Below are 19,199 nucleotides of genomic sequence, written 5' to 3' on the forward strand. Positions count from 1 at the left end.
TTTTAATTTTTCAACTTTTCTGTTTTATTTTAAAAGGGACAATTTATTATATTACTAAGTTTAACTAATTATTTTACTATTACTAAGTTTAAGTTATTATAACTACTAAGTTAAATATGTAATTTTAATTAATATGTAAAATATGTAATTAAAACATATATGATTCTGACTTACTTAATGGTCTCTCCAGAATAAATTTTCGTATAAGTATCTTGTCTTCTAAATTTCCGTGCTTCAATCGGTGTTGTTGGCACAGGAATTCTACTTGGAGTAGGGCTACCAGGGGTTTTGAATTCTTTAGATGATTCCATTTCTTTACTGGCACATTTTGAACAAATTTTTTCTTCGGAGACTTCTTTCTCTTCGGTTGTAGTGTTACTAGATCGTTCAACCATTTCTGGTTTTTCTTCACGTACTTCACAAGCCACAGATTTAGTCGGCAATTTTAAATCTAATGTATCTGTTATTTTTGAAACAGATTGTGTTTCAACTTGGGTGTTCTTCTCAGCTAACTTAATTTCATGCTGAGATGATTTGGTCGAGGTTTTTACATCACTCTGACACGCTACTGTAAATGTAGTTTTGATTCTATCATATTGTGTTGCAACTGTGCGAGTTCTCTTGCACAAATCAAGTCTTTCCTCTCCTAAATTAAATGATTTACTTCTATTATTTAAAGCAGACAGTGATATTGACGTGGTATAAGTGTCTTCATATTTATCGAGACCTACACCTATAGATATTTTCGGTATATTACATTTATCGCATACAATGTCCGTAATGGTGTCATTAGAAGAACCTACTGAGTACGCATTAACTGTTTTTTGTTGAGAAAAGTCATTTGTACGAGGAAGACACATAACAAAAGCATCTTTTCTTTTGGGCAAAACAACGGCATCAGTCTGTGTTGACTTTGTTATTACTATTTTAGATTCTTGAACAGATGACTGAATTCCCATATCTGCACTCTCTTTAATAACCGTTTGTGTGTTTTTGCTTGTTGTATTTTTTGAAATAAAAACAGGTGATGATGTATTTAAAAATTTCGCTTTCTCTAATAACCATTTATCGGCAAATTCTGTAGTTAGCGTTGCAGCGTGTTTAGTGTTAGGGTTTTGATGTCCAACCCCGATATTTCTTGTAAGAACCCCACACATAACCCCGAAATCTTTGCGAGGTGGTGGGGGAGGGGGTTCTTTTTTCGTTTCGTCGTTATAGTTATCTATGTATGTGAAACTTTGGGACCGTTTACGGTTTGGGGGTGGTGGTACGACCGGAGCATAATCACCATTTGATGTTACTGATTTAGATGCCTCTAGCGATTTGACTAATGCATTGAGTCGTTTATTCTCTTTACTTAAATAAGCCAAGTCCTCCTAAAAATATTAAACTTAATAAATCAAAAGTCCTGTTTAAATGTGAATCGTTTCATATACTTTACATTTTAAAACTATTTTCCAATGCTAATAATTTGATGTAATAATTATTATAATTTTTTTAAAATCTAAAGTGTTCAACTATTTAATTGAATCGATATTTTGTACTCAGTGTATATTAACTGATGCAAAATAGTGTCTAAAAATAAATGTATAATTAATTTTTATAAAATGTCTACCAATTATTACCGAAGAAAAATGTTAAGTGGTAAAAGCAGTAAAATTAATTATCTTATTGATCAAATATAGTACATAAAAGAAAGTATACAAACCCATTAAAAATTGTACAAATACATCAGAAATTTTGATTTTTTAATTTCAAATTACCAGTAGTTTTCACCTTGCTTTTGCAAAACAGGTTAATGTTTATATGTTAATTACTGTATACTGTAAAAGCTTTTATAGTAGGTTCATTACTAATGATGACACGCGTTCAAGGAAGAAAGAAATATATATATATATATATATATATATATATATATATATATATATATATATATATATATATATATATATATACGGGTACAGAAGGGTAGGATAAATATACTAATTATTATTTTTTACAGTAACAGATAACTATTTTTATAATCATGATTTGAATTAATTTAGCTATGGGGTGTTTGGAGGGGATATTGGAATTGTTTCTTTATATCCGAATCATTATGATCTTGTGTAAAAGTGGGGTTATATAAAAGAATATATACGAAATCATTTTTGAACATATTGGGATTGAAATAAAGCAACTTGCTCGTTATTTAAAACAATGCTAAATAAGAATAGATAGAAAAGTCAAATCGAGTATACTTCAAATCATATTTTGAATGCCCTCTACTGAAAAATTTGATAAATATACAGGAACGGTCATTGATAGTGACAGAAACATAGAGAGAACAGGATAGTACACTATATATATATATATATATATATATATATATATATATATATATATATATATATATATATATATATATATATATATATATATATATATATATATATATATATATATATACAATTATATAATATAATACTGAATAAAAATAAATATTTACCTGCAATAAATACGAGTGTCATGCTGGAAAATATATTACACTGGTTAAAAATCAATACTGCCCAACCACTGGGAAGTTTTTCTACCTAACGTTAGGTTAAAATAAATCAACTAAGCTAACACTAATTTTGTAAAGTTGCTCATACACGTAAGAATATTACAATACAAACAAACGGTTGCAAAAATGGAAGTTATGATATGTCTTGCTTATGAAGACACGTTCAATCCAATATGGTTTCGTAATTATTCGTATGATAAGTGAGCAACATTATCGTAAGAAGGTATATATAATAAATATTAAAGCACTGCATCGTATTTTATTAATGTATGCTTATATAACAAAATAAAATAATTCAAAATTGTATTAATATCATGAAGATTTTTCATGGAAAATTTTTTATAAGCAGTATTATTAATTAGTATAATCAGAATTGTGTTAAAAATTTGAATAAATAATATGAAAATATCCCAATTATCAGTTAGGACAGTTATTAATAATTTGATGCTACTACTCTCTATAGTATTAATTAATATATTATAAGAGATAGTTTTATTGCTTATACATAATAAACCTATCACAATTATTATTTAACATAATAACTATTATTACATCTATTATTATTTCAATTAAGTAAACAGATAATATAAATCGTATCAATTAGTTGCAATCACAAATTAGTTAACCAAATAATGTAATAAAATAATTTTTATTAATTATCCAAAGTACACTTGATGAAACAGATAATATCAGTGAGTTGGAATTTTAATAATAAATATACTGATATATAGTACTGTTTAATAACAATCATCGATGTTCGGAAAACAGTTATTGTTTTGAAAGCTATGGTTAACAGCATATAAATATTAACGATGCATTAATTTATTGGTATATTTATTTTTATTAAGATTGACATATTATTATTACTACTAGTCATGTTCTGCCCATATACCTATTTTAGACATGAATACTTTAATGTTTTTATTAATAGGCAACCCATTAAACTTTATGTACGCAATTGGGATTGTAATTGGAATAGATTATTCATAGAAATATGATTTTGTATTATCTAAAGTAGTATAACACGACCTAATTCATCAAAAAAAAATTAATTACGCATTCGTTAATTGAACCTTGATTTTGTTAATAGTTATCGATAACAAACTGATAATTAAATGTCAATATTAATATAATGTAAACACTCATAGTTAAACAACATAGTATATATATTGGGAATTAGTGAAAGCGAAGGTGTTCAAATATTTTTATTTACCTGTAATTTGGGAATAAGTTTGACTTGACCTTCCAGTTCTTTGGTGCGCTCAAGACTAAGAGCTAGAGCTTCTCTAATCTTTTGTAGGGCCATGGGGCTGAGCCCACAGGATTCCACGCTGACAGCGTCGAAATCGGTTTTCAAAGATCCATCTTGGTGATCTGGTAACACCGTTATCGAGCCAGATGTGGACGATATGGAAGATATTGAAGGCACTCTTCGTATATTCTCTAAACACATTAAAAAGTCTTGATAATACTGTGATTGGGCGATCTCAACTAAACTATAGTGTACATCACATTGTATGGAATTGATATAGATAATGTTATCAACAAATAATACAAATTTGCGAATAAAACCGTATATAACCCACGCGATCATTACGAATATTCGTGACAAATGTATTCGGTCTTGCTCCATTCAGTTTGTTCAATTTCCCGCTGTTAAAAAAAGTTTTTTTTCGCGAACCACGTAAAACAAACGAACTAGCTGAACTGAAAGTGGTATATGTTATTAAACTGCCGAGGGGCTTGCGCACTCTTTAAATGTTTAGGTCGACTGAACAACAAAGTTTGAAAGTTCATGGCTCGTCTGTGAGCTCTAACTGCAGTTGCCGCAGAGGTACTCCTATATTTAAAACTGTCCTTTGCGATAGTAATTTTACAACAGTACAATAACATTTCCTTTTAAATATCCAAAACAGGTAGTTTTTATTTGCTGTCAATTATAATACACAAAAAGGTGGAAATAGCTTTCATTTTCAACGGTCTTCTTTTATAGTATCTGCCGTTAAACCCAATTTTACTTCTTCGCTGGCAGTGGCGTAGTAATTTTAAATGGCATAAATAATAACATAAATCAGTCTACAGTAAATTAAATTGATATTTCCGCATTATACGTTTGTAGTTATTAACAGATATAATAAAAAGACCATCTAATACTGATAATCGACTGACCCTGGTGTGACTAATCCCTTTACCTACTACCAATGACTAAATTATATTCCATGAATTTACCTTTCGTTTAAAATAAATAAAAAGGAGAAAATAAATAGCTATTGCTGGATTATTGGGAAATGATTTTTAGGCATTACAAATTTTAGAAGCTGATCAATAGCATGTAACTAGTCAATTGAAAAGTCCCCGGCCTACCATGGTAAAACACATTTTTTTGGAAAAATTAGTTTTTTTATTCAATATAATTCCCTTCAAGGGTGATACACTGTTTATAGCGACTCTCCAACTTTTCGATACCATTTTTGTAGTACGATTTGTCCTTTGAGAACAGAAAATAGTCGCTGGCGGCCAGATCTTGAGAATACGGTGGATGAGGAAGCAATTCGAAGCCCAATTCATGGATTTTTGCCATCGTTTTCACTAACTTATGACACAGTGCATTGTCTTGGTGAAGCAGCACTTTCTTTTTCTTCAAATGCGGCCGTTTTTTTCGGCGATTTCGTCTTTCAAACGGTCCAATAATGCTATGCAATAGTCGCTGTTGATTGGTCCTTCCTTTCTCGAGGTAGTCAATGAAAATTATTCCATGCGCGTCCCAAAATACAGACGCCATAACCTTGCCAACCGACTGTTGCGTTTTCCCACGCTTTGGAGCAGGTTCATTGTGTGCAGTCCACTCGTCCAGACTTGAGCTTCGGAGTGAAATGATGGAGCCATGTTTCATCCATTGTCACATATTGATGCAAAAACTCGGGTTTATTACGCTTAATCATTTTCAAACACTGCTCCGAATCCTCAACTCGTCGTTGTTTTTGGTCAAAAGTGAGCTCGCGCGGCACCCAATTTGCACAGAGCTTTCTCATACCCAAATATTCGTGAATGATATGATGTACACGTTCAGTTGACATTTTTAGAGTGTCTGCTATTTCATTCAATTTCAATTTATGGTAATTCAAAATCATTTTCTGGATTTTTTAAATGATTTCGTCGGTAGCAACCTCTTTTGGGCGTCCACTGCGTTCACCGTCTTCGGTGCTCATCGCACCACATCAAAACTTAGCATACCAATCCTTGATGGTTGATTTTCCTGGAGTAGTGTCCGGAAATTCGGCATCAAGCATCAAGTTTTTGCTTCAACTGTATTTTTCCCTTCAAAAAGCAATATTTTAACAACAACGATATTCCTTTTATCCATTTTTTTCACAATAACAAAAGTTGCTTCACGCAAAATGCTATAATTCACAAACTAATGATCCGATAGCTGTCAAATTTATACACGCATCTTTTGAGGGTTAGGACCAACTAAAAAACATATGGATTTAATTCTAGTAGCGCCATCTATGTGTCAGGCGGGGAGCTTTTCAATTGACCTGTTATTGTATAAAAACAATTTTTACGTTTTTAAAACAATTGTTATTGTTGGTGCTTTACACAGCAAGATTGCTCAAATTACATTATTTCTGTACATTTCTCGTAAAAATTTCTATAAAGGATTATCATTTCATTTTGATTGAAGTTAAAAATAATAGTTTACATTTAGTGCACACTGCAAGCCGTTAATAAATACAGTCCTTAAATAAGGTAATAGAAATAATCTCATCATATCAACTTACTTAATTCATTTATAACATTATTACCCTACTTTATATATAAAGGTATCATTTTACAACAATAACGAACATAACTCATTGTTAATTCTCTTTTGGTCTAGTGAGTTTATTATGTAAAAAAGATGATTTAGATATTTGATCGAGAGATTTGAGAGATATTTTTGTTAGTATTGAAAATATTAAATAAGTATTCCCTTAATGAAAAAATAAATATAATGCCAGTTTAATCAGATTGAATCATTACTAATTTATTTGCAAAATGTAGACAGTATGTATAAAAGACGGAATTAATAAATTATATTGATTTTGTAAGTTCAATATAAATTTTATCTTGATTAATTATCACTATCTCATTTTTATAAATAAAATGTTGCGTTACTAGTGGTAGACTTAGAAATTAATACAGTAGAGAAATTAATTATTGGAATATTAATATGAATACATTTCTTAACAATTGTTTATATAATAAATTATTCATTTAAATATATTCTGATATATAATTACAATTTTGGACAATATTATTTTCATACTATGGTATATTCTGATACCAAAAATACACTTTAAAAATATAAATTATTACCTTTTTAAATATACTAATTCCACATAAATAAAATACTAATAGAATATTAAAAAACCAGCTTTAATGAAATTTTGGTTTATCGGAAGATCCCGTAAATGTTTTGTTTTAATTTTTCCGTAAACAAAAAATAATACATATATATATACCAAAAATCAATTTTAATTTGTCCTTTTATGATGAACTAAGTTTATCTCTTAGCATTACTTATGTAGATATAATTGATTAAAAGGTAACAAAAATTCCAAGTATTATATAGTATACACGGTTGTTCAATAAGTTTTGTCATTTGATAGGAAAATATAATTTCGTCACTTGAAATGCACTTTATTGGCTACAACTATAGCAGATTATTAAAATTATTTCGTGATTTTTGGCTGTTAAGTCATTGCACAATTAGGTACAAGTCCTATTTTGAAATATTTTATGGTAACACATATTCCTGTTAGTCTCTCTTTTTCTACGGTCTCAACATTTATTAAACGTGAAGATTTAATTTCTTATATTCATTGCTTTCATTACCGCGGGCTTAATTGTTTCTATTATGGAAATATGTTGATAGATTTACATGAAAAAATATCTTGTCAAACAAGACTTATTAAACAACCTATTGTGGAACCTAGTGTAGAAATAATTCAATAATTTTACAGGAAACAATCTTAATCATAATAAATTATTATATGATATAATTAATAGTATTTTAATCAATATTTTATTACGGTAGATACTTTAAACGAGGATGACTATAAATATATTATTCATTTAAACATATTCTGATATATAATTACAATTTTGGACAATATTATTTTCATACTGTGGTATATTCTGATAGCAAATACATTTTAAAAATAAAAATGATTACCTTTTTAAATATACTAATTCCACATAAATAAAATACTAACAGAAAATTAAAAAACCAGCTTTTGTTTAATGAAATTCTGGTTTATCGGAAGATTCAGTAAATGTTTTATTTTCATTTTTCTGCAAACAAAAAATAATATATATACAAAAAATATGTTTAAAAAAATCAATTTTAATTTGTCTTTATATGATAGATTAAGTTTATCTCTTAGCATTACTTATGTAGTTATAATTGATTAAAAGGTATCAAACATAATATTAGATACTGATGTAATTTATATTAAAACTTTGATAATATATTATTATTGTCCTATTAATGGATTACGATTATAAAATGGTTTATTATATTTGTGTAAGAAATAACTATTTACGCACTCGGATATTGCAAATCACTAAGATAACACTATACTGACATGCACCTACGATATTACTTTTGAGACTAAAATAAATATGAAATTAAAAACAAGCCAAAGTGCTTTCTGTAAAAATGTTATCATACATTTTAAATGAGAACATTTATTTGTTTTATGATAACAAAATCAAAGAGTACTCTTAATTCTTGATTACTAATAGTAAAATTATTAGCATTAATTATCTATTAACACCCTCCATTTATTTGATTTCCTAGGCTAATTAAATACATTTTTAGAATGAATGGAAAATTTAATATATGAATTAAATATTGTTGTTAATTTCCCTATCCCAACCAAGTTAAAATAATCTTACCTTTGTAGGACAACCCTTAGTCATGTTTGCACTAAAACTGGTAGATGGTGAAAATAAATAATAGAAACTTTTCAGTGGACTTAATCATTTTAATTTTTTTTTACCTTACTTAAAAAAAATTATACCACATATCGTTGTATCGGTTTCACTTGGATATTATGCAATAATCTTTAAAAAATGATGCCTAATTTAGATGTTCCATTGACTATCCCAGTAGTCTTGAGAAAATAATTTTGCAATAAACGAGACTTTCTCTTTTCTGTTTATATATGGCGAATGCGCTAGGTCAACTAGTATGATTCTATATAGTAAAATTGTATACAAATATATGTTTATTTTATTAGGGAAACAAAAAGACAGCTAGTATATTTTAAATAATCAACATACATAAAACCATATAATATTTTTCAGGTCAGTATAGTATATAATAGCGGTATATATATTTCAACTGAATCACATATTCTCTCTTTAAAGAACTATTGTTACTCATTAAATTAACACTATTATTTATTATATTTTTAATAGGCCAGTACAGCATCTAAAAATGTATTCTTACTGATATTATTTCAATTAAATATACAATTTTTAATATATAATTAAATTGCCTAATAGAATTGAATATTGAATTCAACCTATACATTTTAAATGTTTATTTGTTTATGTAAAAATACCTAAATGGTGTAACAGATATCTATATAGTCTTATCGTTAAATTTTAGGTGTAATAAAGTAATCTGGTTTTTAATTATCAATAATTTCATTGAATCCCTTATTAATTAAAAGTGCCGATGTATATAATATAATTGTAACGGACCAATAGTTATAAAATAATCTGTTATAAATGCTATGTATTTTGTTATGTTATAGATTTTTTTCTAATATGTCTTTTTATATATGATACATTGACGTGATATTACGAATCATGTCATTCTCAGGATTCCAAGTATTATATAGTATACAAGGTTGTTCAATAAATTTTGTCATTTGATAGGAAAAAATAATTTCGTCACTTGAAATGCACTTTATTGGCTACAACTATAGCAGACATTATTAAAATTATTTCGCGGCTTTTGGCTGTCAAATCATTGCACAATTAGGTACAAGTAGTATTTTGAAATATTTTGTGGTAACACACATTCATGTCAGTTATGTGGGTAGATTGTTAATTTTGGATTGTTTTAATTCAACAACTCTTTTCCTACGGTCTTAAAATTTACTAAAGGTGAAGACTTAATTTCTTATACTTATTTATTGCTTTCATTACCGTGGGCTTAATTGTTTCTATTATGGAAATGTGTTGATAGATTTACATGAAAAAATATCTTGTCAAACAAAACTTATTAAACAACCTATTGTGGAAACTAGTGTGGAAATAATTCAATAATTTTACAGGAAACAATAATCTTTGTAATCATAGTAAATAATTATATATGATATGATAATTAATAGTGTAATCATTATTTTATAATGGTAGATATAAACGAGGATGACTATATATTTCTTTCATTAAAATTTCATAAAAATAATAAAACTAGACCATCCATACTTATATTACAAACCTGAAACTGCCGTAACATCTGGTAGATTATTGAATGATTTGTTTTTGGTTCCTTGTAGTGCTCTTTCAAAGTCGGAAACTGCATCGTCGAATCCATCTTTTAAATGGAAAGGCTTCGGAGACAACTTCTGAATTATTTTGGGCGCTTTTGGTTCATAATCCTCCTGAAAATATGAATGTCAAAGTATATTTTATGTGTCGGTTTACCGCAAGTTGTCGATAAATCTTAAAATTCTTGTTGGTTTTGAACTTAAATATTTAATATTTGAAGAGTTGTAATTAAACTTTATTAAACCATTAAAAGACAGCATATAGCCTTTCCTTTAAGCGTGGCTTATTTTAATATACGCGGCAGATGTTTTAAAATCAAAATAGTGTCACAAATATATTAAAGTCGAAACTCTCATATGGACATTTTCGTGTTGGCTGGAAATGAATTAAATATACGTTTATTTTTGTCATACAGCGTCATTAAAATTTCAGTGTCAAATAAAAATTCAAGTGATTCCACTACAAAACTGGTTGGTTAATTGGTTTAATAAAATTATTTTGAAACATATATGTCTAGTTGATTTAATACATTTTCATGTTATAAAGACAATTTTATAGCAAACTATTTTATGGTTAAATGCGTAATATTTTATGTGTGATGTAAGTTAATGGATATTTTGTCCACTGTTGATCATCTCACTGATTATTTTATATTCCTTTCCTCCCGTTCGTTTGCTAAAACCTTGATGAACTATTTTAAATTTTACTAATATTGTGAATTAATGTTGAGAGAAAAACCTGCCATTAAATTTTACTATTTATTACGTGAACGGTGAGAGCATATTTCAATGTTGTGGAACCAAGGGTCAAACGAAAACACTGAGAGATGAAATACTGGAAGTTCAAACCCAATGCTATCGATTACAGTGATGCGATCGTGAAGCATTGAATGTAAAACAGTGGTTAACAGTGTAAACATAAATATGACTAGCAATTGACCCTTTTTGTTATCATTTGTTGAGCGATGTCATATAATATGCCCGAGCAGTATTTTCATTTATTTGAAGTTATCATTCAGTTTTTCCGACCTAGGATTTAAATAAAATAATAAAGCTGGGGACAGAGTAACTTCGTTTTTTTTTTTTAAGTTTAAAGTCTTAAGGAATTAGGAAAAACTAAGAAAAAGTTTCTCCCAATTCTGTATTTTATCTGTATATTGTATATTAAGAGGTATCTTTCTCATAATTCAGTAACAAGCTAAATGTGATTGTTAACATTTTAGACGAATAATTCATTAAAAACTACTACCATCGTGACTATATTATGTTGAGAATTGGTATATTTTTATAGATTCACAAAATGCACATTTCAAATACAATTCGCGAATAAAAAATGTTCGATGGACATACGATAATTCTGTCAATTTCGATAAAACAAATTGATAATATTATTAACTGGAATGTATGAATAAAATAGACGCTTTATATTTAAAAGTGTTGACGCTGCTATTACATTACAATCAGGGCCTTATCTTTGGCCTATCGCGCGGCAGGGTCTAATGAATGGTGTTTATTTTTACGTAGTTTTTTAGATATCAAGTATAATCAGTTTCCTGTATTAAATTAATCTTATCTGGGATATTATCTAAGATATCTGTTGTTTAAAACTGTTCATGTTGTCACCGAAGCTGCAGTATTAAACAGATCTGAAATAATCCTATATTCCATCAGCAATGAGATTTAGTAAATTTGATGTTGGAATCCATTTGACCTTCTTTCGTGTATTTTAGTAGACGTTCAGATTTAAGAGCGATTCTCAAAATAACAGCCAGGTGTGCATGAAAATGATCTCCATTATTTTGATTAAACTGAAAATTTAAATTTATTGTGACAAAACAGTACGAAGGCAATTTGATGAGTGACTTTTTTAATGAAATATTTTTATTTCGACAAAGACGGCCTTTATCTTTTTAACTCACTCCATTTAATCTAACGTTTTTCCAATTTTTTGTTCGTTCCAAATCATAGATTTCCCCAAGGCCTTCAAAATAGGCGTTTGTTTCAATGAAGACCTCTTTATTCGATCCAAATTTCTTACCATCCAGTTATTTCTTCAGGTTTGGAAATATGACATCGTCGCAAGAGGCTAAATCCGGAGAATATGCTGGATGGTGTAGCAGTTCGTAGTCGAATTAATGAATTTTTGTCATGGTGACTACACACGTGTGCGCCCGTGTATTTTCTTGATGAAACAACAATTTTTCTTAGCCAAAGCGGTCGTTTGTGCTTCAAACCAATGTATGTCTAAAATCTCTGGAATTATATTCGCTGGCGATTGTCTTACCATTGTCAAGATAATCGATATGAATGACATTTTGCATACCAAAAAAACTGTCCCTTCATTATAAAAACATCGTGAATTCGAATACCGAAGGGCATGAATGCCTGTGTTTGTTTACAAATAAAATTGCATAGTCTGCTAGCCAATAATAATACCACATATCATTAAATAGGCTAAGTAATGCCCGGAAGCGTTCTAATGATTGCGTCAGTAAACAAGTGTCAATTAGTGTCAAATCTCATCACTATAGGGATTCAAAGAGCCTTCTACGGCAGGTGTTATCTCTTCGCTTTAGGAAAATCGCTTTCTACGAAAATAATTTTTGAGTTTTGGAGTTCGGATGGAGCTAAATCGGTTGAAGTTAGATTTTAATACAATTCATCATTTAATTCACTGATTTTAGTGATAGTATTTTTGAATTGTGTGAGTAGATCTGTTATATTGATAGAATATTATTTTTGCTCCTGTATATTGGGCTTTTATTCACGAATTTTGGTATCCAATCGGTTCAAAAGGTTACAAACAAACCGGTAAATAAAAACCCTTTTGAATTTCAGGTCACACAATCTTGGCTTATCTCTGTATATTCGATTCTTTTTGAAACACAAAACTTAAAATATTTCTCACTGTGAATTGCGAGATGTTTCTTTAAAGCTCTCAATCAGTAAACGATCTTTCAAATCTCTACATCAACCATCTCTTCTACTTTCACACGTTTGTTTATGCCATTTGAAGTATTTATTCATTTAGAGATCATCGATTTTAAAGGAAAATATTTACCATTTTGATATGAAATTCCATATATTTTAAGTGCTTTTCTAGAAAGAATTTAATCGCTGCAAAATATTCAGATTTTCATTGTTAAAAATGTCATGAGGGCTTAGTAACCGCATTGATTAGGGCGACAGGATAGTCCTGTTAAGGATGCTGAAAAAATATTGATATTTTTTGTGGCGATATATAGGTATTAGGAAAGTTCTCTCCTTGAAATTTCTCTTCTCCAGAAGTGAATTTTGGTTGGTGTGGTATAGACAATTTGTGGTCGTCGAAATATAAATATTTTTAAAAAATATCAAAATCTATATATCGATATTTTTCTACGCGGCCAACATACCTAAGTGTTGCTACTGATGCGATAGTCCTGGGTTCGAATAATTGTATAAATAAATATAATTGTAATATAAATCTCTCTAGGTCACGGTGTAAAATTCGACAAAAAATATTATCTCAGTCACAACAGTAACCAGGCTGGGTAAGACCGGATGACTCCTGGGATATCCTCTAAGTTAGTGAGTCGATAGACTCAATGTCAAGGACCGTGGTTTGAAGCCCACGACAAGTAGTGGGTCCTAAAAGGGCAAATATAAAATCTGAAAATTGGTTCAAATTTTAGTTCTACTGTAAAAGAATGAATAAATTCGTATTAATATCCAACGGTAATAATATTTATAATTTTTTACTCATTATTTTGCCACTGAAAACAAATCAGACATATGGGAATAATTTTCCTATTTAAAATGTGTGTAAAAGGAAGGAAGAAAGCGATTGGTAGAGTGAGATCATATTTAGTAACTGATGTAGGTGAAATTGACGCTTTATTTTAAACAACAAATGCCATGTAATTTTCGAAATGATGTACATCCTGGAAATTAACGTAGGACTAGACACTAAAAAATAATTTATACACAATAATAAGTTTTAGATTTAGAAACAATTGGAAATGAATGAGTTATAATGGAGGTAAATGTGGTTAACCAAGCAATACAAAATAAACTACTATAGCTTCCGCAGATATGTTTTAGTAATGTTTTAATGATGTAATTTCATTGATAAATTGTGTGTGACGTTCGAAATAAAGTAAAAAATTGTTACCCTCAAATATTCTTCCAATTTAAGTTTGTTATTTCGCTAAAAACATTTTATAGGGGTAACAGTCACTTTTTGTCTATAAAAATTGATAAGCCGGCTTGGTTGGCGCAATGGTAAAGGCGACAGGACGGTCCTCCTATTGTTGCGATAGTCGCCGGTTCGAATCCTGCTGGGGCATGGTTTTAAATTTATGTTTGTGATTGTTTAACATTTGTGATTGTCCTTAGGCAAGAGTGCAAAATCCGACAAGGAAAATGATCCCAGTCACGCCAGTAACCCGGCTAAGACCGGATGTATTCTGGGATGATTTCTAAGTTGGTCACTCGCCAGTCGGTAGGGTTAATGCTGAGGACCGTGGTTCGGAGCCCACGTTAAACTTTAGGCCCAGTTCTGGTAAACCCATAGTTGGTAAAAGGAGACTAAGATATATATATATATATATATATATATATATATATATATATATAATTGATAAATATGACTAATATGTATGTTAATTCATTTCCCTCAGAACTATCGCGGGTTTATTAGATGTTTTTTTAAATTTTATTTAATAATTTAATGCATTATTTATGAGTTGTTCAATAAGAATTGTATTCGATAAGATGCCTGTCAGACCATTCATCCTCACTATCCTTTTTATAAACACTATATTCAATATTTTTTTACAAGTTAGTTCTGTTGTTTTTGTTTGTTTCTAGTGAAATTTATATTTATACATTACTTTTCTATTAAAATATATTTTTTTGATCTGATCTGTTTATTTTACGATTTGTATATCGTATCGTAGAAAAAATCAATACTTCAATATACTTTTACAAGAAGAACGAAACGAGGAGAACGAAGAATGACAAAGACCTTTATCAAATATGTAATAAATAAAACTAAAAACAAAATATATTTTGGAAACATGTTATATCCCATCAAAATAAGCTGTACTATAAATATGACGCTGGGAACATGTCTATACTATAATTTATAGTCAGTCAGTATTATTATAGTCATTACTATAATCGGCAAAAGAATGTTAGATTCAATGCAAGCAATGCAATTCAATTCAATGAAAGTTTGACATATATGAATCTAATTTAGCTGTTGATGAAATGATCGTCAAATGGTTTGATCATCATGGGGTCAAACAATTTATAAAAGGCAAATCATTGAGGTTTGGGTACAAGCTTAGGGCATTGTGTGAAGTTAGCGGATGTTGTTATAACTTTTTGCTATATTCAGACAAGGGCCCTCAGACAGACAAGACAAATTTCAGATGGTATAAACGATGGCTTGGGTTTAAGAGTGATAAAAAAGTTGCTTGAAGTAGTCTTGTAAGTAATCAGATCTACCGACAGAATCAGAGACAATAGGAGAAAGGAATGTCTTGTCATGATAAAATGGCAATGAGAAAGAGAGGCTGAGTTTTGTTGGATAACTTTTTGTGCCAAACACGAAAAAGCAATTTGCTGTGATTCTTCTATACCTAATTATACAAAATAAGCCTTTAAAATTTTGTTTTAAAACTCTTTGTGGCATAGTCTTCAACTAAAGTTGATTTTCTTATAACTGTTACCTTTCAAAATGTCTGATCATTATCAGGCTGACTCAGGACCAGGGTAATTTTTAAAATTCTTATTTCATAGAATTTGTTCTCCTAATCAAAACCCCTAATCTGAAGATTTGATAAAACAGTCCAATGTTTTTGATTCAAATGGTTAATTATTCAATTCTTTGCCATGATTTCGAATCAAAACAAGTGTCTAAGGAGTATAGTAAACATTTCGACTGTGATTCATGTTAAGACCCAAACATTGTCCCAAAGAGTGTTTTATTGAGACTCAGATTTTTACCGATGTTTTACTGTAATTACTGTAATTTTTTGGATGAGTTGAATTTAAAAATGCATGGGCAAACGTGGTTTTAGAAAAAGATTGTTTTTCGCTAAAAGAAGGCATCCTATTCGTCATATTTAGCTCACTGTGACTTCCGGCTATTACACTTTAAAACTAGTTTCATGGAATGTAGAGCTAATAATAATCCACAATTCTACAAAACTTATTAAACAACCATCGTATTGAGCAGCGAATATGTTTTCAGCAGATGACACATTTTCATTTTTTTAATAAGGATATCACTACATAGTATAAAACAAAGTCGCCTTTTCTGTCCCTATATCCCTATGTGCGCTTAAATCTTTAAAACTACGCAACGGATTTTGATGCGGCTTTCAATAGATAGAGTGATTCAAGAGGAAGGTTTATATGTATAATACATGCATAATATACTAAGGCAACATTGCTAATTTTAGAGGTTTCTAACGTGATGTCGTAAATTAACCTATTTTTTTAGGCTTATTTAGAAATTAGCAAAAACGCTGCCTAACCCTACGAGTTAGATCAAATTAATGTACTACAGTATTGTACACCATAAAAAGGTCTACAAAAAAGTCCGCGATGGTATATGTTTATCTTTTAGGGATAACCCACATTAACCATTTTTATTGTTTACTTTTTACATGAGGAAATGGCTTATTTACGAAGCTATTTTAAGCAATACGGCATTAATCCTTATCGAATTAAGTACCTTAAATACAGTGTGCAATTAATATAGATCAATATGGTTCCTTACAGCATGTAAATTAAACAAATATTTTCGGAGATATTACAAATTTAAAATTTGCGTTTAAAAATGTGTAATGTAATAAAAATTGTATGAATTTAGATATTCCAAAGATAGCAGGAAATCTTCATAGTAAGTATAGGGGAAGAGGAATTGTTTTACTCCAAATTTAATGCGTGCAGGCCAAGGCAGTAATGAATGAACCAAAAATACTGGATCGATTTTAATCATGTTTTCATTGAGTGACATAGGCATATATATTTTATGCCCGTGCAAAGTCTGAGCGGGCCGCTATGTTTTTATATACAACGTTCATATTTTTTCTGTAGTGTATTTAATTTAGTATCAGCATTGCACCCGTGCGAAGCCGGGGCAGGTCGTTAGTTTAAATATAAAGAAAAGGTACCTTATAAGCTTCACCAAGAATCTCCAAAACTGGTGGGGTTAATCCCAAAAGCATCTCCATACTTTGTCTTTGTTTACGTCGATCCTTTCTTCTTTTAATCGAACCCGTACGGTTTTTATCCTCTTTGCTGATCGACTCACAATACCGCACGAAATCCAAGTCAATGTGATACCCGTAGGGACAACAGGTACATTCATCGTACCAAGAATGATAACCTGAAAAAGAAAAAAGGCGACCATATAAATCTGAAATGTCATTTTAAAGCTGGAAATTTCGTGGTATGCGGTAGTTATCTGTTAAACATGCAAAGGTTGTCTTAATGTTAGTTTTAAAAATAGCTTATGACATAATGACAATATTTATTTGCTCTAATTGTACTTTTAACATAAATTAAATTAAAAATATTTATACGTTTAGTTTGCGGTATCTAAAATTACGTTGGTGCCGTCAACAGCCATCATTTATAGTCAGCTCATATTTATTCAATTTGCGATATCATTTTGGTTAAAACATTTTCCATATTAAACTCAATAAAAGTTGATCGTTTCAAGCTGACTTTTTGGTTTCGAGACGATGCTAGGTATTTCCTGGTTAAATGGAATTTTCTAAAAATATTCAACCTGTAAAATATTCTTATTTAAAGAGTTTTAGTGGATAACGTTTGTAAAGAAATATATTGTTTTTTTAATAACATCTTTATTAGATACGCTTAGTACAATCTTAATTTACAATTAATTAATTTTTTTCCAATGTACTTGGATTAACTAACAAGCAAGACGAGTGCGAGAAAATACATCAATATGTATTCCTCATTTATAAAATTATAATTATTTATTTATTATTAACTTATAGCTATAGGTTACACTAAATGTATACACTTATATAAGTTCGTATGATTTGGTTCGCTTCAATCTTCTGACATCCTGCGCGCTGTCCAGCAGCTGTATTGCTTCAACGTTAGTATGATTTAGTAATCCTCTTTTGTGTTTCAAGGCGAAATCTTGGATAACTTCGCAAATCCATTTTATTTCCAGGTCATCGTGCTGTTCTTCGTTGGTTACATAGCGATAGGCATTGGTAATCAATCGAAGAACCTTGTTTTGACAGCGTTGTATACCATATACAGCGTTGTATACAGCAACCCCATATTTACACCGCATAAGTCGAAATTGGCTTTATAATTATATCATAGATCAACCTCTTTGATTTTAGATCAATTTGAGAGTATCTTTCGACTAATCAGTATAGTTGTTTTATTTTGGTTCTAATGTGTTTTGCTTTTTGTCTAACGTGATGTTTCCAATTTAATCTACCGTCAAAATGGATTCCAAAGTATTTAGCTGATTCTGCTTGAGGAATCGCCTCTATTCAAAATTAACGTGGACAGATTTGGAGCTTTTAAGTTGAATTTTCCAATCTTTCGTCCATTTGTAGATTTTGTTGACTGCCACTTGCACTTTTTCTATTGCCCTAGGCAGAGATATATCTTTTGCCAAAATAATTGTGTCGTCAGCAAAGGTTCCAAGTAGTGTTTCATTTGTTGTTGGAATGTCAGCAGTGTAGACCAGATACAGGAGAAGTCCTAAGACGCTACCTTGTGGAACTCCAGCCGAAATAGTTTTAAATGTCCAGAACGCCATTTCGTGCGATACTTTAAATTTTCTTCCGAAAATATATTGTGTATTACATATTTTTTCAGTAATATTTCTTATATAAATGGGCCTTTCACTTATTTCGATTATTATAAACTGATTATTATAACTGCTTATGAAACAAATCATTTCAATAATTGTGTCAAGATATATATATTAAAGATTAACTGATAACACTGAAGATTTAAATATAAATAAATTTTGTGAGTTTAACAGGGTTATTGATAATTGCTTTCTTGCTAATGTCAAGACTATTTATTAATTCGAAATTCCACAGAACTTC

The 19,199-nt window shown here is 29.8% G+C and overlaps 1 protein-coding gene across 4 annotated transcripts in view; it reads right to left on the reverse strand.

Annotated features, from left to right (window-relative positions):
• Nucleotides 1–19,199, reverse strand: part of LOC143197123 (uncharacterized) — an 88,329-nt gene that overhangs the window by 2,642 nt on the left and 66,488 nt on the right. For 3 of the 4 annotated variants that reach the window (XM_076405311.1, XM_076405313.1, XM_076405312.1), the window contains exons 3-6: nucleotides 17,265–17,479; nucleotides 10,047–10,209; nucleotides 3,759–3,988; nucleotides 175–1,376 (exon numbers count right to left, since the gene is read on the reverse strand). In XM_076405311.1, coding sequence (XP_076261426.1) covers nucleotides 175–1,376; nucleotides 3,759–3,988; nucleotides 10,047–10,209; nucleotides 17,265–17,479 — 1,810 coding nt within the window. Of the gene's footprint in view, nucleotides 1–174; nucleotides 1,377–3,758; nucleotides 3,989–8,137; nucleotides 8,205–10,046; nucleotides 10,210–17,264; nucleotides 17,480–19,199 lie in introns of those variants that run through there. The other variant, XM_076405314.1, reaches the window with a different exon arrangement.

Source organism: Rhynchophorus ferrugineus, unplaced genomic scaffold (assembly GCF_030347505.1).
Source record: "Rhynchophorus ferrugineus isolate W39M unplaced genomic scaffold, kcgeb_rfMv2 rfM5, whole genome shotgun sequence".
NCBI classification, from domain to species: domain Eukaryota; kingdom Metazoa; phylum Arthropoda; class Insecta; order Coleoptera; family Curculionidae; genus Rhynchophorus; species Rhynchophorus ferrugineus.